Below are 27,157 nucleotides of genomic sequence, written 5' to 3'. Positions count from 1 at the left end.
ATGGATCCATTCATAGTGCAAGAGTTCCAGAACAATGTCACATGCAGCATTTGCTTGCAATATTTCCTGGATCCTGTCACAATGGAGTGTGGCCACAGCTTTTGCCGACCCTGCATCTACATGAGCTGGGAAGAAGGCTCATCGCCACTCTGCTGCCCAGAGTGTAGGCACAAGTCAGAGAAGACAAACTTTAAAACCAACACAAGACTTCAGAAACTGGCCACAGCTGTCAGGCTGGACAGAATGAGGCAGCTCCGGAGCTCACATGGACAGGTCTGTGGTGCACACAGCGATGCTACAGGACTACTGGGTGACTTGGACAAGAACCTGTGCTGTGATTTTGTCTCTGAATCTTCAGAAGCCAATGGACATGGCCATAGCCAACTGCAGTTTGCTGCTGAGGAATCCAGGGTGAGTGATATCTGAAGAGCTGAGTAGGATCTCAGAGACCTCAAGTTGGAGAGAAAGATGTGGACTAAGGCTCCTGGGTAGTTGAGAAAGACGCAGTAGAGGTGGTATTTTCACTACATATTCCAAGAGGCTAGTATGTCCTTCAATGCTGTGGCTCAGGTTGATCAAGTCTCAGAGTTGGGTTAATTTAACTTGAAGGAGTACCAACGTAGAAATAGTGTGCATGCACCCTCAGTCAGGGCTGATACAGCCAGTGGTCTGCAACACGTCTGCTTCATGGCCAAGTCACATATACACAGTTTTCTCCATAACTGCTGTATACTGCCTTCAGGCTTTCTTCAGACATTTGATTGTAATGTTCTCTCATGTCCTGTGTCCTAGATATCAGATGCAAAATTGCTCATGGTCTGACAATATTAAGTCTTACTCTAGGAGGAATCAAGATGGCAGAATAGGGTAATGACATGTTTAAATGGATGGAAAAACATTTAATCAGGATGAATCAGAGAAGACATATTGCAGGAAATAGGAAAGGAAAGAACAGCAGCAGAGGGGTTCCTGGAGACTGACAGACACAGGAAAGCAGTGGACACAACGGTGTGGTGTTGGAATGACTGATATTCCAGCGGCATTCAGTGAACAGCCATCTGAACTCCATGAGCAGCCGGAACTCCACCAGCAGCCAGGTTGGAAGGGACTTTCACTGGGAGCTTAGGAGGTGAGCCCAGACAAAGAACTGTCCTTCCTGCTGGTCCGTTTGATTTGACCAGGAGCAGAGACAGAGCAGCATATCCAAGACAGACAGTGCGAAAACAGGGTGGATTTCACAGCCCGGTCAGTCCCCTAGGGTTGAATTGGGCACAATTTGGCATAAAGAGGCAAAGGCAAGAGAAAGGACTGAGCATATGCTGAACTGGGAGTGAACTCATTTCTGACTCAGTGAAATACAGTGACGTGGCATTCTACAGGTTCCACTCAAGACAGGTCTGGGTAGCCACAAGATCTGACAGCCAGCAGATCAAGAACTCTAGTAGTGGTATATCAGACACCATTTTGTACACTGTGGCAAATGCTTTAGAACTGCAGGGACAACAGATAACTCGCATGTGCTGAGCTTGCGAGAACTCACTGAGTTCAGCAAATTGCACTGGTCAAAGAACAAAAGCAAAAGAAGAGGCAAAAACACAATGAAATTACTGAAAACTCCCCTGCAAAGGAGCAAAGCCCTATGCCAAGCTGAGAGTTAATTAAGGGAGACATTGACAAAATGGGGCACAAAGAATTCATAAAACTCATTTTAAAGCTTTTGAACAACAATGGGAAAATGTACACAGATTCAAGGGAATGGAATGGAATGGAATGGAACGGAAGTGAAAGGAAGGGAAGAGAAGGGAAGGTAAGGCAAGGCAAGACAAGGCAAGCAAAGGCAAGCATCATGGCCACAAACAGATACCCATAGGGGCTCCTGGTGTGGCAAAGCAAGGATTTAGACACTGAGCCATAACACCAAGCCCACATACAGAATTTATGATGGGCATGCCGTGAGTGAAGAAAGAAAAGATACTAGCTTTCAGTCAGTACTCACCTGTATCAAGTCCTACCTAAAGGCTGATACGTGAGGAGGAGACACATTGACATACTGAAAGCTAGACCTCACAAATTCTTCAACCTGGAGTGTTAGGGGTTTGTTACCAGATTTCTTTGTCATTGATTCTCTATGTCAAATAATCACAGTACTTGTGCTGACCTCCGCAGTTCTATTTCTATTTTAATCGTTGATTTAATGTACTGCTTTTCAATAAAATATCTGATTGACAAAATTAAGCATAGAAAGAGTGTGATCTTCCATCCACATGCTCACTCCACAAATGGTTCCAATACTGAATGTTCCACATGGGTACCAGTGCCACACACTTTCAACCATTGTCCACTTCTTTCCCAGGCCAACAGCAGCACACAGGATTGGAAGTGGAGAGGATTGTTCATGAATCAGAAGGCAGAGGACTAGTCAGCTGAGGCACCATGCCAGCTCCTGTGCCTCTGGCTCCTGTCTCTGATCCCACTCTCCACTTCCCTCGCCATGATCCTGCCCCACTCCACTGAAGAGGTCAGTCAAGCGCATGTGAATCTCAGGCACCTGTGTTCTCATTCCTTTCAGTGGGTTCAGCTTAGATGACCTGAACACGCTAGCCTGGTCCTCCTTTCTTGTCACCTCTGCAGCCCATGAGCCACCTGCTCCCACTGAGCACCTTCCAGACAGTCCGTGCTGGGTGAGGTGGCCACAGGTGAAGTTGTGGGCTCAGAAAAGAGAGGGCAGCCATCAGGATTAAGAGCCTTGCAACGCAGGAAAGTGAGCCCTAGAGTGACAGACCCCACATTGCTTCTTAGGAGTGTACTCAGTAATATTAAGCAGATCTCACTAACTGCACCTACAAAATCTCTCTCTCTCTCTCTCTCTCTATCTCTCTCTTTCTCTCTCTCCCTCTCTCTCTCTCTGTGTGTATGTGTGTGTGCACACCTCTCTAACTCTTTCAAACAAGAAATGAAAAAATTTGAAAAAGTAGAAGCTATGTTTCGCTTATGTTTTTGCCATCTCTGTCACTCCAAGTCCCATTTGTGTTCCCATATCTCTTGAGCTAAGACTCTCTTCTTGTTTTTGATATGATATGTCTTGGGCAAGAGTGTGGGTGTCCTTCCAAGGCCCATGGGAGAATGGCTTTATCCCCACAGTCTCTCTTCTTTGCATGAAAAGGATGCAATCCTGGTAGGTGGAGGAGAAACTGACTAGACACAATTCAGCTGTCAGGGTGAGACATCAGGGATTCATTCAAGCTGGCTTCATGCAGAGGCTATCCTTGACCTGCTGCTCTGGCAATTCTGTCCTGTCTGGTGATAGGATTCCTCACCTCACTGGACCCACCATTCATCACTCATCAGCCATAGAAATCAAGCAACCCATCTCCTGAAATCCTTGAGCTACAGATTCATGGAACTAAAACACAGAAATATGTGGCTGTGTCTCTTTCATATCAAGTATCCACAGATGTGTCATCAGCATTGCCTAGGTTAGGATTCTTATAGTCATGGATATACATACATTTGTTATTGAAAGAAAGGAATTTTCAGAAATGTCCTTTAAACTGAAGCACATCATCTACTGTGCTTGTCAAGTCTATGAGAAAGGTGTCTTCTTAAAGTAATTTTTTAAGAAGTTCAGAATAAGAAATTCAGTTTAATCCAACTGCTTTCAATGACATCTTCCTGAAGGGTGTTAACCAATGGCCCCTTCCTTAAGCCAGTTCTCTTCTCACCCTATCTATTGTAGCCCCCTAGGGATCAACTAGTAGACAACACATGATTGCAGTTTTCTCTTTCTCTGTGTAGATCAAAAAATGTTTTAAAGAAGCAACCCAAAACTTCCAACTTTGGGTCCCTACTCCCCTCTCGTAATAACCATCTGGAGCGCTCCAGAAACCCTTCAAAACAAACAAACAAACAAACAAAAGTAGAATAGATAGAGAACAACAAGGAAAGCTAGGAACCAGACAGGAAACGGTCAGTGGGCATGCACTTATACCTCACTGGATTTGACACAAAGATTAGTTACTCCTAACTGTGGTATGGAAGATTTCTCTGCACACCCCTCCTAAACATGTTCACCCAAACTGTTGACATATATCCTGTTAGAATTATAGAGTTAGACCATCTGAAAAACAGCCAGGTTTAGGGAAATTATGCTTCAATGCTACAAACTGCTAAAGGTTAAAATTAAAAGGCATGAGACAGCTGAATAGCAATCTAAGCCATTTTAAAGTGTATAGAATACGGTTGAATGTAAACCAAAATTGAAATGTCTATGAAGAAGTCACAGGTTATGGTTGAGAACCTGCATTTTCCTATTAACATATTGGTTAATCAATACAATGTCAATTAATGCCATAGTGTTGTAAATGGTTGGAAATGTTATGTTTTGACTTTTAATTGATTGGAATATACTCTGCCAGCTCTACCTTTAGACCAGAGATGGTCTCACCAAGAAACCATTGAACATACCAAAACAATAAGATGCTGGACTTTATGCTTGGTAAATACCTCCAATGAAAGAATGTCAACTGATTTGAAATATGGAAATGCAACAAGTTGGAGCAATCCACCGTGGGGGGAGGGTCTTGGGAGGGACGGGGGGGATCCGAGTGCAAAAAAAAAAATGTATCACATAATGCAATGTTTTAAAAAAGGAAATGCAAAAAAAAATGCAAAAAAAAAATAAAAAGAGAAAAAAATAAAACAAAATTATGCAACCTTAAAAAAAAAAGAATTAACAAATCCATAAAGGAAAAAAGAAAAAAACCAGGAAAGCTGGATTTCATCCCGCTCAGCTTCCAGCTGAACTTCCTACTGAGCAGCATGCAGTGACTCACAATCAAATAGCTAGGGTTCTGCCCAGTCTTTTTGGATACCAGAGCAGTTAATGGTCTCCAAGCCTCAGCCTACCCCAACTCTGGCTGTGAAATCATAGGAGGAATTGAACTTCCCTATATCTATTTGTCTTACTCTTACTCAGACACTGTGAACTCTGTTTTCAATGCAATGGTCATTGAAAATAAGTTGCAGAAAAACATCAAATCAAATTGCGTTCAAGCTTTATCAATTGATTTCAGTCACAGAGTCATGCAGAGAAGGGAAAAGAAAGGATAGCAATTTGAAATTGGCTGGTCAGCACTTTTGTCAGCGGGAATATAACCGGGATTAATTTGATGTGATGCATGCTAAAGCAATCACTCCAATTGATCTCTCAATGTAATATACAGCCTGGGAGACGGGAGAGGCATGACGTTGGTGCAGCGAAAGACAGCAAAACTGGTGTCTGGAAAACCAGCCAAAACCAGTAAAGCATAGATTAAATCAAAAGGGGTCACTGAATCTGCAATGAATGTTATGGATTAATAAACACAATGACTGGCTATCACATCATCCTGGGTGATCTGGTTGAGAACTGGATGCAGTGTGGAACGAGATGACCTAGGAAGCTCTTAGCAATATGGCAGGGACAGTATCAATCCTTATCATTTCTTCACTAGGAAAGAATGATTTCATCAATTTGCAAGGCCGAGTGGCACACAGAAAGGAATTCACAGACAGACAAACAGACAGGAATCTTCCATGTGGGGTCATTTCTCAAATGACCTGAAGCATTAGGGCCTAGGTCAGGCTGAATCCAGGATTCTGGCAATCCACTCAGATTTCCAATACGGTGCCAAAGGCTGCACTGGTTGGATCCTTGTCTGCTGCTTTTCCGGATGTCCCCTTTCCAGATCTCAGTGAAAAGTTCCTCTGGAAACATCTGCAGTGTCTCTACAACCCCATAGTTCCCAACAGACCTAGTCTACATGTGTCAGTCAGTGAGCCCAACTCGTGTTTACTGTACCTTCTAAATCCAATCACCTGTTCAAACCTTTCTCTCTAACCCCATCATGCACTCTGATTTCTGCTGACATCAGAGGCTCTCCTGATTGGGTGGGTGTGGCTCAAGGCGAGGTGAACATTATAAAAGCAGACTTCCTCAGAGCCTTCTCAGCGAACAGCCGCCGTTTTAACAGGCAGCAGCCCCGCGTCACAGACCTGAAGGAGCCTGTGACTACTCATCTTCCTGGACACTTCAGGAGTTCTCAGTGGTAATACCAGTGATAGCAGACACAGGTGAGCATGGAATTTAGAGGAAGGCCCTTCTGCATATTCTGTCTTATAAGCCTATTTTAAGCTTAGTGGTCAGTTCCTACTGGTCTCATTTGAGCAAACAAGTGGCATCCCCACTTGCTGAAAATAATCATGTATTGGTCAGCCGGCTGAACCTCTGCCTGCCGGCGGCGCCTTGGTCCCATGTGGTGCAGATTTTGTGTTGCATGGGATCTAGTTCTGTGCTGCTCCCTACTTATGCCCAGAAGGGAGGTGAGGATGGCGGCGCGCCTACGTGTTCCACAGCATCCTTGCAGAATCCAGAAGACTCCTCCTCCTGGCTTCAGGTTGACTTGGCCTCAACCTTGTTGCCTTTCTTGGCATGGTCAAGTTAATGGAGGAGCTTTTCGTCTGTTTTTCCTGCATTTTCTGGCTAGGCTTTCCAAGAAATGTGAACAAATGCTGTTTTCAGTGTGGTGGCCTAGAGGCTAATGGCCTTGCCTGGAATGTGCCGGGATCCCATATGGGTGCCATTTCTAATTCTGGCAGCCCTGCTTCCCATCATGCTGCCTGACTGTGGCCTGGGAAAGCAGTTGAGGACAGTGCAATGCTTGGGACCCTGCATGAGTGAGGGAGATCGCAAAGACTCTCCTTGCTTCTGGCTTTGGATCGGCCCAGATCCAGCTGTTCTGGTCACTTGGGGAGTGAATCATAGGACAAAAGATCTTCCTCCCTGTTTCTCCTCCTCTCTGTAGAGATAACGCTGTAACAAATATAAATAAAGAAATCTTTTTTTTTTTTTTTTTTTTTTTTTTTTTTTTAAAGATTTATTTTATTTATACTGCAAAGTTGGATATAGAGAGAGGAGGATAGAGAGGAAGATCTTCTGTCTGATGATTCACTCCCCAAGTGACCACAACGGCTGGTGCTGTGCCAATCCGAAACCAGGAGCCAGGAACTTCTTCCAGGTCTCCCATGCGGGTGCAAGGTCTCAAGGCTTTGGGCCATCCTCAACTGCTTTCCCAGGCCACAAGCAGAGAGCTGGATGGGAAGCAGGGCTGTGGAGATTACAACAGGCATCCGTATGGGGTCCCGGCACATTCAAGGCGAAGACCTTAGCTGCTAGGCGACTGTGCCAGGCCCGAACCATTAAATTTGAATAGGCACACATTAAATCTGTGTGTCATGGAGACATAAAAGCACCCTCGTGTTTCCTGCAGATCTGTTCACAATAGCCAAGAAGCACCTAGATGACTATCCACTGACGAATAAAGAAAACGTACATATACACAATGGAATACTACTCAGCTGTGAAAAGGATACAGTCCTGTCACATGCTACAATGTGGGTGGGACTGAAGGTTAGTAAATGAAATGAGCAAAGTATAGAAAGGCAAGTAACATGTGATTTCATTTGTAAAATCAAAGATTTTAATTTCATAGAACCTATAAGTAGAATGGTGATTCCAGAGGCCAGGGAGAGTAAGATGGAGAGATGAAGGTTTACTTAATAGGTACTAAGTTTTAATCAGGAGGGAGTAAGAACTTCTGCACAATAGGGTTACTATAGGTAAGGAGAATAGGCTGTATATTTCTCCTTAAAAAGTTTGAAGAAAGAATTTAGAAATCTTGAAACTCAATGAGTTATGGGCTCCATGTGATAGCCCAGTGGTTAAAGTCCTTGCTTTGCATGTGCCAAGATTCCATGTGGACACCAGTTTGTATCCCGGCTTTGGCACTCTGCTTCCATCACGCTTCCCGTGGTTAGGGAAAGCCACTGAGGGCTGTCCAAAACCTTGGGACCCTGCATCTGCATGGCTGAGCCTGAAGAGACTACTGGCTCCTTGCCTCAAATTAGCTTAGCTCTAGCCCTTGTGGTTCCTGGAGGAGGTAACCAGCAGTGGGAAGATCTTTCCTTCTGTGTCTGCTTTTCTCTGTCAATCTGACATTCCAATGAAATGCAGTACATCTTTAAAACTCAATACAAAAATAAATGAATTGGAAAACAGAAGGGTGGCACTGCACCCACGATTAGAACCTTTGAATACGTTAGTTTGTGTGATGTGGTCCCTGACGCTATTCATCCTTCTAGTCTATACATTTCTAGATTTTCAACATCTTATGATGTCTGTTCTCAATTTTTCTGAAGGACACAAAACACCAAACACCTTCCTGTGCATACCAGAATCTTCTGGAATCAGTGGTTCAACTAAACGTAGAAGCCATTCCTAAAAACATTTACACTGTGTTGAATATGTAAACTTAATTCATCTCTGCCATAAACATAGCACCTAAACAAACATCAATGAATATTTCATTTTTTCTGCACATTTCATATAATGCAATGATGATACACAGGAGTGGTTTCTAGCTCACCGGAAAGGATTTTGCTCTTCATAGGAGAGACGTGGGTATCTGGGAATTCTGATTCTGCCCAGGAATTATGCAATCAATTTCCCATAGTCACAGAGGAACTGCTAATATTTCTTAGGCCGACAAAATTAGGCTAAATATGCTGAAATCACTTAAAACCCATATTCAAAGGTCCTACTTTGTATCTGTTGAAAGCTTCAGTTTGCACAAAATACACGAGAAAATGTTGGAAATAGATTCAACCAGAGAAATGGAACAATCCATGAGCGACACATTGAAGTAATTTATCAAGCCACCATCATTGTCATCTGTGGATATTCTTGCACAGAATGCGAGGCCCACAGATGATCTCTTAAAGTTAATTGTAAGGGCATATAGTAGATTCATTGTGCCGCCCGTTGCTGTCGAGAAGAATCTCAGAAATCACCATCTACCTGTTGGCAGGAACACAACCTGGGAAAATGAGATTTGCTCAAATACGAAAGAAAAAATGTGTATTTTATTTCTTGAATAAGGAGTCTCAACTCAAAGTAGCACCTAAACCCAATAGCTTATTGTTTTATAGGCTGAGCGTTCAATTGAATATCAAGCACAGCCAATAGTCTTACATCTAACTCAATCAAGGTTTGGAGAAAGTAGCTTTGTGGGTTTGAAGCAGAGAAGCTAGCTATTTATCATGGATTTCAAGTGTCCCTTTAGTGTGTTAAAGTAAAGGAGTCCATGAAGTGACTGTTTAGATTGGCAAATTAAAAGGAAAAAAGACAGAGAGAAAGAGAGAGAGAGAGAGAATTAGAGCCCAAGTCGTGGACATGTGATTTAGAAAGAAACATTGATTTTGTGTTCTGTTTAGGCCTATCTGGCTACAGAGATGAGTCTTTAACCACCTCAACATTTATCATCCACTCTAGTCTTAAACTTCTGTAAGCAAATTTGTTTTTTTTTAAATTTATTTCTTTTTATTGCAAAGTCAGATATATAGGAGAGATGGAGAATTCTAAACTTGAAAAATCAGAGTGACATACCGTTCCAAAGAGGGAAGGGACATTGTAGGAAACCTGCATGAAGTGAGAGTAGAGTGTGTGTGTGTGTGTGTGTGTGTGTTTTGATTGTTTGTGTGTGGTGTGTGTGTGTGTCTTAATGTCTGCCACTGCTCAGAACATTCTCTTACATCTTAGCTTCTGAAACCTTCCAGGGAAGGCAGATGAGTAGCACTTGCACCTTCTCTCGTCCCTCCTGAAGTGCCTAATCCAACCCTGCCCCAACCCACTGATAGAGAAGTCTGACATATCCTGTTCCTCGAATCTTACCTTGTGTCTTAAATCCCAAACTCCCTGCTTGAGACAGGCAACTGCTAAGCTTCTTTCTAGAATATTGCATTTTATCTTAACAAATACTTCAAATGCACACCTTCAAACTAATGTATGCTTCATATATATACACATATATACACATATATATGTGAGTGTGCATGCATATATTCCTATATACATGTATACATCAATGCACACAGAGAGAGTGAGAGAGAGAATTTATCCAATATTTATTTCATGATGTATTATCTCACTCAGTAACAAATCATCAGAAAGGCAGATTTTAGAGGAAAGGAGAGACAAGGAGAAAAGATCTTCCATTGGCTGTGTCATGGCCACAAACAGATACCCATAGGGGCTCCTGGTGTGGCAAAGCAAGGATTTAGACACTGAGCCATAACACCAAGCCCACATACAGAATTTATGATGGGCATGCCGTGAGTGAAGAAAGAAAAGATACTAGCTTTCAGTCAGTACTCACCTGTATCAAGTCCTACCTAAAGGCTGATACGTGAGGAGGAGACACATTGACATACTGAAAGCTAGACCTCACAAATTCTTCAACCTGGAGTGTTAGGGGTTTGTTACCAGATTTCTTTGTCATTGATTCTCTATGTCAAATAATCACAGTACTTGTGCTGACCTCCGCAGTTCTATTTCTATTTTAATCGTTGATTTAATGTACTGCTTTTCACTAAAATATCTGATTGACAAAATTAAGCATAGAAAGAGCGTGATCTTCCATCCACATGCTCACTCCACAAATGGTTCCAATACTGAATGTTCCACATGGGTACGTGCCAGTGCCCCACACTTTCAACCATTGTCCACTTCTTTCCCAGGCCATCAGCAGAACACAGGATTGGAAGTGGAGAGGATTGTTCATGAATCAGAAGGCAGAGGACTAGTCAGCTGAGGCACCATGCCAGCTCCTGTGCCTCTGGCTCCTGTCTCTGATCCCACTCTCCACTTTCCTCTCCATGATCCTGCCCCACTCCACTGAAGAGGTCAGTCAAGAGCATGTGAATTTCAGGCACCTGTGTTCTCATTCCTTTGAGTGGGTTCAGCTTAGAGGACCTGAACACGCTAGCCTGGTCCTCCTTTCTTTGCACCTCTGCAGCCCATAAGCCACCTGCTCCCACTGAGCACCTTCCAGACAGTCCCTGCTGGGTGAGGTGGCCACAGGTGAAGTTGTGGGCTCAGAAAAGAGAGGGCAGCCCTCAGGATTAAGAGCCTTCTAACACAGGAAAGCGAGCTCTAGAGTGACAGACCCCACATTGCTTCTTAGGAGTGTACTCAGTAATATCAAGCAGATCTCACTCACTTCACCTACAAAATCTCTGTGTGTGTGTGTGCTTGTGTGTGTGTGTGTGTGTGTGTGTGTGTGTGTGTGTGTGTGTTCACAGGTCTCTAACTCTTTCAAAGAAGAAATGAGAAACTGTGAAAAAAGTAGAAGCTATGTTTCGCTTATATTTTTGCCATCTCTGTCACTCCAAGTCCCATTTGTGTTCCCATATCTCTTGAGCTAAGACTCTCTTCTTGTTTTTGATATGATATGTCTTGGGCAAGAGTGTGGGTGACCTTCCAAGGCCCGTGGGAGAATATCTTTATCCCCACAGTCTCTCTTCTTTGCATGAAAAGGATGCAATCCTGGTAGGTGGAGGAGAAACTGACTAGACACAATTCAGCTGTCAGGGTGAGACATCAGGGATTCATTCAAGCTGGCTTCGTGCAGAGGCTCTCCTTGACCTGCTGCTCTGGCAATTCTGTCCTGTCTGGTGATAGGATTCCTCACCTCACTGGACCCACCATTCATCACTCATCAGCCATAGAAATCAAGCAATCCATCTCCTGAAATCCTTGAGCTACAGATTCATGGAACTAAAACACAGAAATATGTGGCTGTGTCTCTTTCATATCAAGTATCTCCAGATGCATCATCAGCATCACCTAGGTTAGGATTCTTATAGTCATGGATATATACACATTTGTTATTGAAAGAAAGGAATTTTCAGAAATGTCCTTTCAACTGAAGCACATCATCTACTGTGCTTGTCAAGTCTATGGGAAAAGTGTCTTCTTAAAGTCATTTCTTACGAAGTTTAGCATAAGAAATTCAGTTCAATCCAATTGCTTTCAATGACATCTTCTGGGAGGGTGTTAACAAATGGCCCCTCCCTTAAGCCAGTTCTCTTCTCACCCTGTCTATCGTGGCCCCCTAGGGATCAACTAGTAGACAACACATGATTGCAGTTTTCTCTTTCTCTGTGTAGATCAAAAAATGTTTTAAAGAATCAACCAATTCATTAAAGAAAAAGGAAAAAAAAAAAAAAAAAAACAGGAAAGCTGGATTTCATCCCGCTCAGCTTCCAGCTGAACTTCTACTGAGCAGCATGCAGTGACTCACAATCAAATAGCTAGGGTTCTGCCCAGTCTTTTTGGATACCAGAGCAGTTAATGGTCTCCAAGCCTCAGCCTACCCCAACTCTGGCTGTGAAAGCATGGGAGGAATTGAACTTCCCTGTATCTATTTGTCTTACTCTTACTCAGACACTGTGAACTCTGTTTTCAATGCAATGGTCATTGAAAATAAGTTGCAGAAAAACATCAAATCAAATTGCATTCAAGCTTTATCAATTGATTTCAGTCACAGAGTCATGCAGAGAAAGGGAAAGAAAGGATAGCAATTTGAAATTGGCTGGTCAGCACTTTTGTCAGTGGGAATATAACCGGGATTAATTTGATGTGATGCATGTTAAAGCAATCACTCCAATTGATCTCTCAATGTAATATACAGCCTGGGAGACGGGAGAGGCATGACGTTGGTGCAGCGAAAGACAGTGAAACTGGTGTCTGAAAAACCAGCCAAAACCAGAAAAGCATAGATATGATCAAAAGGTGTCACTAAATCTGCAATGAATGTTATGGATTAATAAACACAGCGATTGGCTACCACACCAGCCCGGGCAATCTGGTTGAGAACTGGATGCAGTGTAGAACTAGATGACCTAGGAAGCTCTTAGCAATATGGCAGGGACAGTATCAATCCTTATCATTTCTTCATTAGGAAAGAATGATTTCATCAATTTGCAAGGCCGAGTGGCACACAGAAAGGAATTCACAGACAGACAGATAGACAGACAGGAATCTTCCATGTGGGGTCATTTCTCAAATGACCTGAAGCGTTAGGGCCTAGGTCAGGCTGAAACCAGGATTCTGGCAATCCACTCAGATTTCCAATACGGTGCCAAAGGCTGCACTGGTTGGATCCTTGTCTGCTGCTTTTCCGGATGTCCCCTTTCTAGATCTCAGTGAAAAGTTCCTCTGGAAACATCTGCAGTGTCTCTACAACCCCATAGTTCCCAACAAACCTAGTCTACATGTGTCAGTCAGTGAGCCCAACTCATGTTTACTGTACCTTCTAAATCCAATCACCTGTTCAAACCTTTCTCTCTAACCCCATCATACGCTCTGATTTCTGCTGACATCAGAGGCTCCCCTGATTGGGTGGGTGTGGCTCAAGGCGAGGTGAACACTATAAAAGCAGACTTCCTCAGAGCCTTCTCAGCGAACAGCCGCCGTTTTAACAGGCAGCAGCCCCGCGTCACAGACCTGCAGGAACGTGTGACTACTCATCTTCCTGGACATTTTTGGAGTTCCCAGTGGTAATACCAGTGATAGCAGACACAGGTGAGCATGGAATTTAGAGGAAGGCCCTTCTGCATATTCTGTCTTATAAGCCTATTTTAAGCTTAGTGGTCAGTTCCTACTGGTCTCATTTGAGCAAACAATTGGCATTCCCACTTGCTGAAAATAATCATGTATTGGGTCAGCCGGCTGAACCTCTGCCTGCTGGCGCCTTGGTCCCATGTGGTGCAGATTTTGTGTTGCATGGGATCTAGTTCTGTGCTGCTCCCTACTTATGCTCAGAAGGGAGGTGAGGACGGCGGCGTGCCTACGTGTTCCACAGCATCCTTGCAGAATCCAGAAGACTCCTCCTCCTGGCTTCAGGTTGACTTGGCCTCAACCTTGTTGCCTTTCTGTGCATGGTCAGATAATGGAGGAGCTTTTCGTCTGTTTTTCCTGCATTTTCTGGCTAGGCTTTGCAATGAATGTGAATAAATGCTGATTTCAGCGTGGTAGCCTAGAGGCTAATGGCCTTGCCTGGAATGTGCCGGGATCCCATATGGGTGCCAGTTCTAATTCTGGTGGCCCTGCTTCCCGTCCTGCTGCCTGATTGTGGCCTGGGAAAGCAGTTGAGGACAGTGCAATGCTTGGGACCCTGCATGTGTGAGGGAGATCACAAAGAATCTCCTTGCTTCTGGCTTTGGATCGGCCCAGATCCAGCTGTTCTGGTCACTTGGGGAGTGAATCATAGGACAAAAGATCTTCCTGTCTGTTTCTCCTCCTCTCTGTAGAGATAATGCTGCAACAAATATAAATAAACAAAGAAATCTTTAAAATCAATGAGTTATGGGCCCAGTGTGATAGCCCAGTGGTTAAAGTCCTTGCTTTGCATGTGCCGAGAGTCCATGTGGACCTCAGACGGGAGCAAGGATCAAGACGTGCGTGGTCCTCAATGGTTTCCGATGACACAGGCAGGAAACAGGTTTGAAATCAGGGTACCTGGATTAGAGCTGGTGCCAACATAGGGTGACGACTATTTCAAAGAGAGGAATTTAGACAAAAGTCCTTTTGGCAGGTCCCTTCTAAGGAAATTTGTATTGTACCTGAAACAAAGCTGATACTTGCCTTAATTCCTTATCTCTTGGCTTAAAGCCCCTGCTTGTTTGTACTTCTGAAACCGAGTGTTGTGTGGGGCTGACTTAATAATGAGTATACCCAGAGCCTTAGCTGGACAGAGCTATCTCAGCATTGTTGCCTCAGGAAAAATTTACCACAATTCTCTCTAATTTTACAGTATTTGCACAGAAGCATGGATCCATTCATAGTGCAAGAGTTCCAGAACAATGTCACATGCAGCATTTGCTTGCAGTATTTCCTGGATCCTGTCACAATGGAGTGTGGCCACAGCTTTTGCCGACCCTGCATCTACCTGTGCTGGGAAGAAGGCTCAGCGCCACTCTGCTGCCCAGAGTGTAGGCACAAGTCAGAGAAGACAAACTTTAAAACCAACATAAGACTTCAGAAACTGGCCACAGCTGTCAGGCTGGACAGAATGAGGCAGCACCCGAGCTCACATGGGCAGGTCTGTGGGGCACACAGCGATGACACAGGACTCCTGGGTGACTTGGACAAGAACTTGTGCTGTGATTCTGTCTCTGAATCTTCAGGAGCCAACGGACATGGCCCCAGCCAGATGCAGTTTGCTGCTGAGGAATCCAGGGTGAGTGATATCTAAACAGCTGAGTAGGATCTCAGAGACCTCATGTTGGAGAGAAAGATGTGGACTAAGGCTCCCGTGTCATTGAGAAAGACACAGTAGATGTGGTATTTTCACTATATATTCCAAGAGGCTAGTATGTACTTCAATGCTGTGGCTCAGGTTGATCAAGTCTCAGAGTTGGGTTGATTTGATCTGAAGGAGAGCCAATGTAGAAATAGTGTGCATGCACCTCAGTCAGGGTTGATACAGCCAGTGGTCTGCAACAGGGCTTGCTTCATGGAAAAGTCAAGTACACACAGCTTTTTCCATAAATGCTGTATACTGCCTTCGGGCTTTCTTCAGACATTCCATTGTAATGCTCTCTCATGTCCTTGTCCTAGAGATCAGATGTAAAATTGGTCATTTTGTGACACTATGAAGACATATTCTATATGAAAGCAAGAACAAAACACTAAAACAGAAAGGAAAGGAAAAGAAAGGAAAGGAAAGGAAAGGAAAGAAAAGAAAGGAAAGGAAAGGGAAAAAAGGAAAGAAAAGAATTAGGAAAGAAAGGAAAGGAAAATAAAGGAAAGGAAAGGAAAGGAAAGGAAAAAAATGAAAGGAAAGGAAAGGAAGGAAAGGAAAAGAAAGGAAAGGGAAAGAAAGGAAAGGAATAGGAATTGTAAAAATGCCAGAGCCACTGCCATGTCAAATACATCAAGGAAGGGGAATGGACACTACCTCACCTCATTGTTTCCTAACCCTGAAATTATTTTACAGGGAACTGTTCTAAAGGAAATGAATGCTCTATGGGAATTTATGCAGGAACTGAAAATCCATGTTCCTGAGGAAATAAGGAGGAAGCAGTCATTTATGGTAAGAATGATAAGATTGGATGCAATGAACCTAACACCTTACACCTTTGAGCAATTTCCACTTCCTCTTCAAGGAGAGTGATTTCCTTACACCCAAAGCACAGTGTTGCAAGGATAACTCTCTCACTAGCTGAAAGAGCTCATGAGAAGGATACTACAGGAAATCATCATCCCAGCTATTCCTGATGCAACTTAGAAGTGTTACAAAAATCTTCTCAGACACACAAGTACTAAAATACAAATGAGAAAATAATAGTACCAAAGTGGAAAATTGAATACTTGCACAAATATCTGTGTACTGTATAATATTTAAGCATTAAAATGAAAAAAACAGACATAAAGGCCAGGAAGCAAAAGGTATAGAGATGAATAGAATTAGTGATGCAATTGGAACATTGATGAAGAAGAGGGTGAGAGAAGAGACAGAAAGTGAGACAGCTATCTAGAGAGAGACCCTGAGTTCTTTCTGGAGTATATTTAAAGAGAAAAGACTACAAGTGTGCAGAGGCATTCCTAGCACCCCACAGCACCTAAGAAATGGTGTGCTAACTCAGCATACAACTGACTGATAAAGTATGTCTTGAAAGTTTTTCACTATTTGAAGATACATGTGACAGAGAGAGAGAAATACAAGCAGATATCTTCCATATTCTGCTTCACTTCCCAAGTGGCAGGAAGATCCATGGCAATGTCAGGTTGAATGGAGCTGACTCACCCTCCACCTGTGGCCCTCATGTGAGCCATCAAAGGCACAAGCCCTTAGGCCATTCATGCTGCCTTAGCACATTAGAATGAGCAAGCTGTGAAGCAAAGAGGCTGAAACAGGTGCTCCCAGGGATAGTGGGGTCAACTCAGCAACTCAGCTAGTGATATCAGATGCTTCAAATTCCTGTTAAGTGTGCAGGTATGCAATTCTCACAAGCTAATCTCTCTACAGGATTATGTGTCCCTAAGGGAGGAGATGATCAAGGCACAGTATCAGAAGATGCATATGCTTCTTCATGAGGAAGAAGAGCTGCATCTGCAGAGACTGCACAGCGAAGCACGGGAGCTTTTGCAGCAGCTCCAGGACCATGAATCGAGAATGACCCAACACATAGAATGCGTGAAAGAAAAATACAAAGAGCTGGTTGAGATGTGCCACAAGCCTGACATGGAATTACTGCAGGTGAGCAGGGAAGGGCCACGTTCAGAGACATGTTGGCTTCTCTGAGCAGATTGTCAGGACACGAAAATGTTAACTGCACCTATAGCTACTCTCAGCTGCATGACACGTGTCAAAATGACTCAAAGATTTCATTGCCCTAACACTTAATTCTGCATGGGCAGAAAATCTTTTCTGTATCTTTGCCATAATACATTGGATAAGATTCTCTACTTTGTAATAAAAAATGCTGCTCCCAGAAAAAAGGTACCCAGAAACATAATCATGCCAGTGCAGCATGATTCTTATCCATTCTGAAAATAAGTACGCTTCCTGTGTTGAGCAGGATCAGCCATCGAAACTTGAAAGGATTAGGAACGCATTTTCTCTAAGGAAACTGCAGCCAGGACTTGAGAATATATTGATATTGATATTAAAAAAGACTAATTTGCACAACCATGAACAATGCTATAAACTTGTAATTGGCTACGTAGAAAAATATCTCCACAGCCTGTCTTCTAGAACACTCTGATCCTTATCTAAAATCAATTGGCTAAACAACTTGGAGGCTTTGCCTTTTGCTTGGGCCAGGATCAGTCACCTATTGCAATGCACTCTGCTTCTCAGACAGCTCTCTTCTCTGCTTAGCAATGTAGTCAAAAGTACTCAGCTCTCTGGAATGACAGCTGGGATTTGACCTTCAGCCTACATCCTGTGGCATCTCTTCACAGCTTCATGCTGAGGTCCATCTGTTTTGGGCATACACTGGAATTGCTTCATGAGGTAGCTCAGGTTCTGTTACTTTCAGATGTGGATATTTCCTAGCAACTAAAGCAAACCACATTCACAAAAATGATGAGTTTTCCACAAAAGTTCAGGAAAGAGTTCTCAAAAGTAACTGCTTTTTTGTCATTTTCTTTTTCTTGCAGAATGTGAAGACGGAATTGGAAAGGTGAGTGTAGAGCAACCATCTCTGAGGGGTGAGAAATTGTAGCCCTAAAGATGAGTCAGGTGCTTGTAATGTGATATATTAACAGTTTTATCAGTCTGTGTCCCCAATTAGTTCAGCTGGGGTTCTCAGCACTTTCCTCCTTGGTGTAAGTTTACAAGTGGCTGACTTCAAATGTGGGAATGCATGGTTCTGCAGAAAGAGTCTGTTTCACCCCGTCTGTCCTCTCTGCTCTTTCTGCTACTGCAATATCCCATCAAAGTGAATGGTGGGAAAGTAATATCAGCACAGGAAAGAGGAGGATTCCTCAGGATGGGGAGAGAAGGGAGGTTTTGCTCTTGGAAGTAGCAGTGAGCAGGCCTTGCTTTCTCCTAGAATTTCCCATTTCCAGGCAGGGCAGGATCAGGGGGATCCTCTCACTCAGCTTCCCCAGGACCAGGGCTGCCAGGCTGGAATTGCTTTTCCTTGTATGGCAGACAAGCCCCAAGCCTCCTGGCTCGGAGGATGTCTCACTGATGTACTGCTGGGGATGATTGCTGGTAAATTGCCCATAGATGATTGCCTGTGATTTTAGATCTGTATAATTGCCAGAACTTGGTGTCTGGCACTGTGGCCTAGCAGCTAAACTCCTCACCTTGAACGGGCTGGCATTCAATATGGGTGCCGGTTCTAATCCCAGCAACTCCATTTCCCACCCTGCTTCCTGCTTGTGGCCTGGGAAGGCAGTCGAGGACAGCCCAAAACCTTGGAATCCTGATCCCATGTGGGAGACCTGGAGGAAGTTTCTTGCTCCTGGCTTCGGATCAGCGCAGCACCGGACATTGTGGCCACTTCGAGAGTGAATCATTGGAAGAAAGATCTTCCTCTCTGTCTCTAATCCTCTCTGTGTATTCGCTTTTGTACTAAAAAAAAGAATCTTAAAAAAAAAAGAGAGAAAAGATTGCCAGAACTCTACTTTCCCTGAACTAGGGGATCCTGTTAGGATCAGCATGGTGGCCAATATTTCACGGATGGAAAACACCTCAGAAGGTGAGGTGATCCGATGTGATGTGATATTCAGCCTAATGAACCATTTTATCGCAATGAAGTAGTGAGTGAAATTTACCTTCAAAAACCTGCAAAATTAAAACCTTCAAGCAAAATTGCTTGGGTACTCTCTAGATGTCTTGGTGACTGTGTGATTGCCCCTGCCTGAAGTGCCACGTGTTGTTCCTCACAGAGCAGAGCTCCTGCGGAGATACAGGCCCCAGCCAGTGGACCCTGTGCTGACTTCTTGGAGCATCAGTGGACTTCGACAGATGCTGAATAATTTCAGAGGTAAGCATCAGCCTGCATCAGTCTAGCTCTCATTGCCTTCTTCAGTGGGTGGCACATGAGCCATTTCCCGTATTAGTCAATGTTGTGCACCTGGAAACACAATAGGGTTTACTAAAATTTTACTTTGCCCTTTGTTGAATCACTTTACAGTGATCCAAACTGAGCTTTGTAGTGAAGCTTGCCAACAGGCAGATGATCTTGGCTCACTGGCAGGGAGCTGGATTGCAAGTGCATCTGACTGGGAACAAACCGGCCCCCATGAGGGATATTGGCTCCCATAGTCAATATTTTGATCTTCATTTTCACTGTAATTTAAATTTTTTGAAGCAACAAAGACCTTAATCTTGGTAGCATGACAGCAAACTGAACATGTGCCTTCTGTTTTTTTGTCCGTATCTTGTTTTTACTAGGAGGACACCTGAATTGATTCTATGCACAGAAAAAAGATAGATAGATTTGATTTTAGAACATGGAAATGGTAATTCATTGACTAATTTTTGTTTGTTTCTTTTTGCAGGGCCTAATGGTTTGAAAAAGAAAGTGGCGAGTCGCTACCTACTCCTTTCTGAGGAGCTCAGATATCAAATATTTGGAGAACACCACGATGCTGCCAGTCAAGTCCCGAGAGCACAGAGTTTTGTTGCGTGGGGTGCACCGACCTTCCGCTCTGGCAAGCATTACTTCGAGGTGGATGTATCGCACTCCTCCACCTGGATTCTAGGACTCTGTAGTGATTCCAGCATGGAAGATCCCGATACCATTATTAACACAGAGGGTGCATTTTTCCTTTATTCCATGAAGTGTGGTGATGGCCACATCCTCTGCACCAGTTCTCCATTATTACATCACTATGTGGAGAGGCCTGTGGGTCTGGTTGGGGTGTTTCTTGATTGTGAATATGGAATGGTGAGCTTTTATGATGTTTCCCAAAGTTCACTCATACATTGTTTCCCTCCAAACTCCTTCTCCTCCTTTCTGAAGCCCTTTCTTTGCATGGGTACTGCATAAATTGCCACATTTTATAATTGTTTCAGTTGAATGTCAGAGTGGATAATCTAGCTGTCTTAAAATCTTTCTCATGGGAGACATCACAGTCTTTATATGCCTTGTACCTAAGAGAGGGTAAATTAATTGTCACCCGTATACATTTCCAGTTTGGACAACCACATTGCATGTATGAAACCTTATATGAAATTTAACTTTAATAAAGAATATTGTAACCAATACTTGTCTGATTCTAGTACCTGTTCAGTATCCCCTATAGGATTCCAACACCCATTTATGAGCCAACAATTCTTGCACTTTTAATTTGGTGCATTTCTTTTTTAATATATATAGATACATTGAATATATCTATATATATTTTAAAAATTATATTGCATTATGTGACACAGTTTCATAGACTCTGGGATTGCTCCCACCCCTCCCCGTACCCTCCCTTCTTGGGGGATTCCTCCACCTTGTTGCTGTATTACATTTCAAAATCAGTCAAGATTCTTTGATTGCAAGCATGTACCAAGCATAGGGTCCAGCATCTTATTGTCCAGGTAAATTCAACGGTTTCTTGAGGAGACCATCTCTGGAATCCATCATGCAGAGCTGACAGAATATCATCCCAATCAATGTAAGGCCACAACATAACATCAAAAACAATTTACAACATTATGGAATTAATTGACATGGCATTGAGTAACCAATATGTTAAAAGAATTGTAAGTTCTTAACTACATTCTGTGACTCCTTCATTGACATTTCAGTTTTAGTTTGTACACAGAACCGGCTGCTATATACCTTAAAATGGCTATAGAGTACTCTTCAGCTGTCTCGGGTCTATTTTCATTTTCGTATTTAGCAGTTTATAAATAGTTTATAGTTTATAGTGTTGAAGCATAATTTGGGTGAACTTGTCATATTTTAGGAGAGTCTAAACTGAGTTATAACTCTAACAAGGCATATGTCAACAATTGAAGTGCAGAACAGTTTTAGGAGGGATGTGCAGAGAAATCTTGAATACCTTAGTGAGGAGTAACTCATCTTTATGTCTTTCCTACTAAGGTATGTGTGAGTCCACACTGAGCATTTCCTGTCTGGTTCTAAGCTTTCCTTGTTGTTCTCTGTCTATTCCAATTTGTGTGTGTGTGTGTGTCTGTGTGTGTGTGTGTGTGTTTTGGGTCGGCCTCTAGAGTGACCCTGATGGTCATTGCAAGAGGGTGGGGATTCAAAGTTGGGACTAAGTAAAACCCTAGCCCTGAAGTAAATTTACTCTTCTGTTTCTGTGGATCACTCAGGGTTCCTGGATGTGGTTCCAGTGACCCAGGATTTGGGCTAGGAAGGATTTGGCGAGGAAGGATTTGGGCTACTCCATCACATGTGGTAGATCCAAATGGGGGTGGGTAACCTCAGAGTTCTCGGCCTCCGGAGGCACTCCAATTCCCCGTGGTCTCTTTGGCAGTTGGGATGTAGTCCTTGGTGTCCATACTGATAGTCCTTGGTGAGAATTCAGGAGTCTCCAGGGTTGGGATAAAAGCATCCTCCTGTCTCTCTGCTCCACTCTGCTGTCCCCCCACACCCCAACTCTGTGCATATGAACTCTTGTTAAGAAGTTTTCAGGACTGCTCTTGATTCCCCCTGGATGTCTTTGTAGTTTTGCTGTTGTCTAATGCTGATTTGAATCTGTTGGCTATAAGTCACCTGTTATGTTCCTGATAGGTTATACCTCACGTCTTCCTCACACATTCTAAGGAGATGGAAGATTTCTCTGCTCTCCCACCGCATTTCTGAGTTGCATAGGGTTTTAAAAGTATATTAGGTTTTATCTCAGATTAAGGCAAACATGTGGTATTTAACCTTTTGGGATTGGTTCATTTCTCTTAGCATGATGGATTCCAGTCGGGCCCATTTGACCACAAAGAACTGCATTTCCTTTTTTTTTAATAGCTGAGTAGTATTCCATAGAGTAGATGAACCATAGCTTTCTTATCCAGTCTTCTATTGATGGGCATTTTGGTTGCTTCCAGGTTTTTGCGATTGTAGATTGTGCTGCTATGAACATAGGTGTGTAGGAGATATTTTGGATGTATCCCTAGGAGTGCTATTGCTGGATCATATGGTATGTTGATTTTCAGTTGTTTGAGTATTCGCCAAACTGATCCCCATAGAGGTTGTGCAAGTCTGCAGTCCCACCAGCAGTGGAGAAGAGTTCCCTTTTCCCCACATCCTTGTCAGCAATTGTTGGTGGTATTATGTATTAACCTGTAATGGGGAGGGAGTGCAGGGAGATCTTTCAGGACCATAAAAAGAGTGAAAAAAAAGTACAATATAGCCTATCAAGATCAAATCTCCACTGTATTTTTAATTTGCTCTACTGTGTTCTTCATTTCTGATATATCAGCTTTAATTTGATGTATTACTGCTATTTCTTCTTTGAACTGTTGTTCATACTTCTCATTGTTTTCATTATTATTACTATTATTGTTATTAATTATTTTGCATTATGTGATAGTTTCATAGGCTCTGGGAATCCCCTCTCCCCAAGCCCCTCTCCCCTGTTGGATTCCTCCACCTTGATGCAGTATTACAGTTCAAATTCAATCAAGATTCTTTCCTTGCATATGTATACCAAGCATAGAGTCCAGCTACTTATTGTCCGGATGGGTTGAACAGGTTCTTGGGAAGACCATTTCTGGTCCAAAGTTAGAGCTGGTAAAATATCATCCCAGTCAAATAAGAGTCCCAATATAACATCAACAGCAGTTTGCAACATTATGGAATTGACATGGTTTTGAGTAACCAGTACGTTGAAAAAAAAAAAAAGCAAGTTCTTTTTTTTTGTTTGTTTGTTTGTTTGTTTGTTTATTATTGTATTGTTGTTGACAATCTTTACATAGTTAATTACAGTTAAAGGAAAAAGAAAAAAAAAGAAAAAAGGAAAAAAAAGGTTCAGGGGCATAGGGAAGTGGGCAATGCCATTATGTCCATATTGTTTCCATCCTGCATCTGAGGTAAAGGGGGACATTGAGGGAGAAGCCCCACCCGGTTTCCCGCCCACCCCAAGTCCCGGATGTGGGGCATGCTCTGAGATATGTGCCCAAGGGGTGTTAATAGTTCTCTAGTTATGAATTGCTGCCCGTTTCGCTCGATGAGGTTGTCCACTGATTGATATGGTCCATCATAAAGTCTCCGTTTGCAAGTTCTTAACCACAATCTATGCTTAGCTCATTGACATTTCAATTTTAGTTTACATACAGGACCGGCTGATATATATCTTAAAATGGCTATAAGGTACCATTCAGCTGTCTCATGTATATTTCATTTTAGTATTTAGCCATTTGTTGCGTTGAAGTACAATTTTGCTGATCTTCACAGATTTAAGGGTAATCTAGACTGGCTTGTAACTCTAACAAGACATTTGTCAACAATTAAGGTGCAGAACATTTTTTTGAGGGGGGGGTTGTGCAGGGAAATCCCCAACACCATGGTGAGGAGTGACTAATCTTTGTGTTCCACCCAGTGAGGCATGAGCCAATCACGCCAGCTCTTTCCTGTCAGATTCCAAGCTCTACTTTTTGTTGTTTGTCTATTTATTTTAGGTTTTTTTAGTTTGTATGATTGTTTGCTACGAGGGGTTTTTGGAGCGATCCTGATGGTCACTGCGAGGGAGTTGGGGGTCCAGAGTTGGAGCCAGGCTCGGACCAGAGAAAGTTCTCCTCCCTGGCCCCGAAGGACGTTTATCGTTCTTCTGTGTCTGCGGACCTCTCAGGGCTTCTGGTTGTCTTTCCAATGATGTTGGTTTCTGCATGGTAGTGTTTTGACTTCTTCCATCCCCTGTGGAAGCTCCGGTTGGGGGTGGGTGACCTCAGAGTAGGCCCTGCCTTTCTAAAAAAGACTCCGAAAACTGTAGAAATCGAGACCAAAATAAACAATTGGGACCTCATCAAACTAAGAAGCTTTTGTACAGCAAGGGAAACAATCAACAAAGTAAAAAAACAACCTACAGAATGGGAGAAGATCTTTGCACACTACATAGGAGATAGAGGACTGATCTCCAGACTATACAAAGAACTCCAGAGAAACCAGAACACCAGAACAAACAAACTGCTCAAGAAATGGCATGGGAAATGGGCAGACATTTCACAAAAGAACAAACCAAAATGGCAAACAAGCATATGAAAAACTGCTCAAGTTCCCTGGCAATAAGGGAAATCCAAATGAAGACAACAATGAGGTACCACCTAACTCCAGTAAGGATGGCACACATACATGAGACCACCAACAATTGCTGGTGAGGATGTGGGGAAAAGGGAACCCTTCTCCACTGCTGGTGGGAGTGCAGATTTGCACAACCTCTATGGGAATCAGTTTGGCGAATACTCAAACAACTGAAAATCAACATACCATATGATCCAGCAATAGCACTCCTAGGAATACATCCAAAACATCTCCTACACAAGAAACCAACATGCACACCTATGTTCATAGCAGCACAATCTACAATCGCAAAAACCTGGAAGCAACCAAAATGCCTATCAATAGAAGACTGGATAAGAAAGCTATGGTTCATCTACTCTATGGAATACTACTCAGCTATTAAAAAAGAAAGGAAATGCAGTTCTTTGTGGTCAAATGGGCCCGACTGGAATCCATCATGCTAAGAGAAATGAACCAATCCCAAAAGGTTAAATACCACATGTTTGCCTTAATCTGAGATGATAAGATGACAACTTGGAAGATAGTGCCTGTATATTGTAATATTTGTGCAATCTATAACAACCAATATCCAATGTGATAAGATAATGTGATATAAACTACAAACCAAAAATTACTGTCAAAATACTTAACATCTACATTGAAAAACTGTAAAACCTACTTTACCCTCAATACGCTATGTTAATCCGTGATGGGGAGGGAGTGCAGGGAAGTCTTTCAGGACAATTAAAAGAGTGAGGAAAAAGTACAATATAGCCTATCAAGATCAACTCTGGTAATTCATAGACAACAGACTCAAAGCGGCACTAAACAACAATAAAACTACTATACCAATGCATGAGGGGGGAATCGGGTGCGATCCTGACAACCTCTTTACAGGAGGTCATGTGCGTGGAGCAGGAGGGCACTCCAGAGTGGAGCAGGTGGTAAGGAGGAAGCTTGGATCCCAACCATGAAGACTCCCAGACCTTCACCACAAACAATTAAGACGAGCAACAAGGACTACATCCCAACTGCCTAGGAGGCCACAGGGAATTGGATGCCTTCGGAGGCAGTCCTTCTCATTGTTGACCAGCAGCTTTGCAGCAAGTTTTCTGAGTTCTTTGTCTCCCATTTTCTCAATGTCTTCCTCAGTTAACTGTGAGAGTGGGCTAAGCTTTTACTCTTTTGTTGGAAAGTTTTCAGTAAGATTCATAGTGCTTTTGTCTCGTCTTTTACCTTTTGTAGTTGCCAGTCTGTTTGACGAAATCATCTCTATGATGTATTACCTACAGGTGAATAAGTTGATTTTTATGTTCAATTAGTGCCCTGGATTTGGAAAACACAGCTGTCCTGAATAACTGCTTTGTCTGTGGCACTGATTTTATAGGCAGTACTGAGATTGTCACCCCCTGATGTCCATAAGTCTGAGTACTTCCTGAGGTTATTTTGGGTGGTGTTGGTGGTGTGCCTTGTCGGGGATGTTTTTTCCTGTGGAGCCTGAGCAGTGCTCTAAGATGGTGGTATTTTTGTCCCCAGGTCGGTTCTTGGGCTACTCAGCTGTCCCCCCTTCAGTGTAACAGTGTCTGGTCCCATGACACTGTTATCTGAGTGCTGCTAAAATAGCGCATGCACAGTTTACCACTCCTCCTCTTGCAGTTTAATCAGTGTTCGGAGCACTTGCCTCAGTGTCCAAGATGGGGCCCGTAGGGGCACCAACAAAGATCAGGGGCTGTCGGCCGTCAGCTCCAGGGACCACACAGACCCTAGGCTGCAAGGCTGGTGCTGTAGGCTCAGCTCAGCGCGATTAGATACTAACATGCCCACTTTGGATCTTCGCTTGGGGTTCACACTTGCTGCCCTGCTACCCAAGATGGCGCCAGGTGGAGATTTGTGACTGCTGGCTTTCAGCTCCAGAGACCACACCTACCCTACAGGGAGTGAAGCTGCTGCTCCCTTCCCCCCTTGGATCAGTTCCATGTGAGCAGCCAGAAAGGAGTCTCTGTGCTGCTCTGTCAACTCCATGTTCCGCCTCTCCACACAAGATGTTGCCCTGAGTCCCCTACTCTCTCCACCTGTGGCTCGTCCAAGTCACTCAGCTTGAATGTCTGCTCCCAGACTATACTCGCTTTCTAAGCTCCCCATGCGGTCCCTGGCTCTCACCTGACAGTGTGGAGGCCACTGCTGGGTGTCTGGCTGGCACTGGATTGCAGGAGGCTGGATTACTGGTGTCTGAGTTGCTGCTCGCTGACTGCTGCTGGGTTCTTCACTCCACTACAACACTGCTGTCTCATTTCTGCAGCTTCTCTGTTTCCAGGGGAGTTCCAGGCACTCCTGCTTACTGCCTGAGCTGTATTTTTTCCCCTGTAATCTACTTATTGTAGTTCTCCCTGCCTAAAGATTCTCTGTCTTATCAAACGTGTCTGTACCTTATGCCACCATCTTGCCTTCCCCCCTCGTGATATCAATTTTAATATGTCTCTCTTCTTTCTGATGTAATTAACTTGAGCCTACTTTTTGATGAATCTAGTGAAAGGTTTATTGATTTTGTTTTCCGTTTAAGAACAATTAATGTTTTCCTTTATCTTCAGAG

General features: G+C 43.3%; 1 protein-coding gene across 1 annotated transcript; it reads left to right on the top strand.

Moving 5' to 3' along the window:
- Positions 1-26,068, top strand: LOC131483069 (tripartite motif-containing protein 64-like). Its single transcript, XM_058679983.1, has 7 exons — positions 1-411; positions 15,876-15,971; positions 16,908-17,138; positions 18,044-18,066; positions 19,283-19,380; positions 19,898-20,286; positions 25,955-26,068. Exons 1-7 carry the CDS (start codon positions 1-3, stop codon positions 26,066-26,068), a joined length of 1,362 nt encoding a protein of 453 aa, XP_058535966.1.
- Positions 26,069-27,157: the final 1,089 nt, after the last annotated feature.

The sequence above is a fragment of the Ochotona princeps genome, chromosome 23, assembly GCF_030435755.1.
Source record: "Ochotona princeps isolate mOchPri1 chromosome 23, mOchPri1.hap1, whole genome shotgun sequence".
NCBI lineage: Eukaryota > Metazoa > Chordata > Mammalia > Lagomorpha > Ochotonidae > Ochotona > Ochotona princeps.
This window is presented reverse-complemented; position numbering and strand designations above follow the sequence as displayed.

Bases quoted from the DNA above. Each gene is read 5' to 3' on its own strand.
- LOC131483069 (XM_058679983.1), top strand. From the start codon at position 1: ATGGATCCATTCATAGTGCAAGAGTTCCAGAACAATGTCACATGCAGC. The intron at 18,067-19,282 runs GTGAGTGTAGAG...TGTTCCTCACAG, and splicing joins GTGAAGACGGAATTGGAAAG to AGCAGAGCTCCTGCGGAGAT. The intron at 19,381-19,897 runs GTAAGCATCAGC...TTCTTTTTGCAG, and splicing joins GATGCTGAATAATTTCAGAG to GGCCTAATGGTTTGAAAAAG.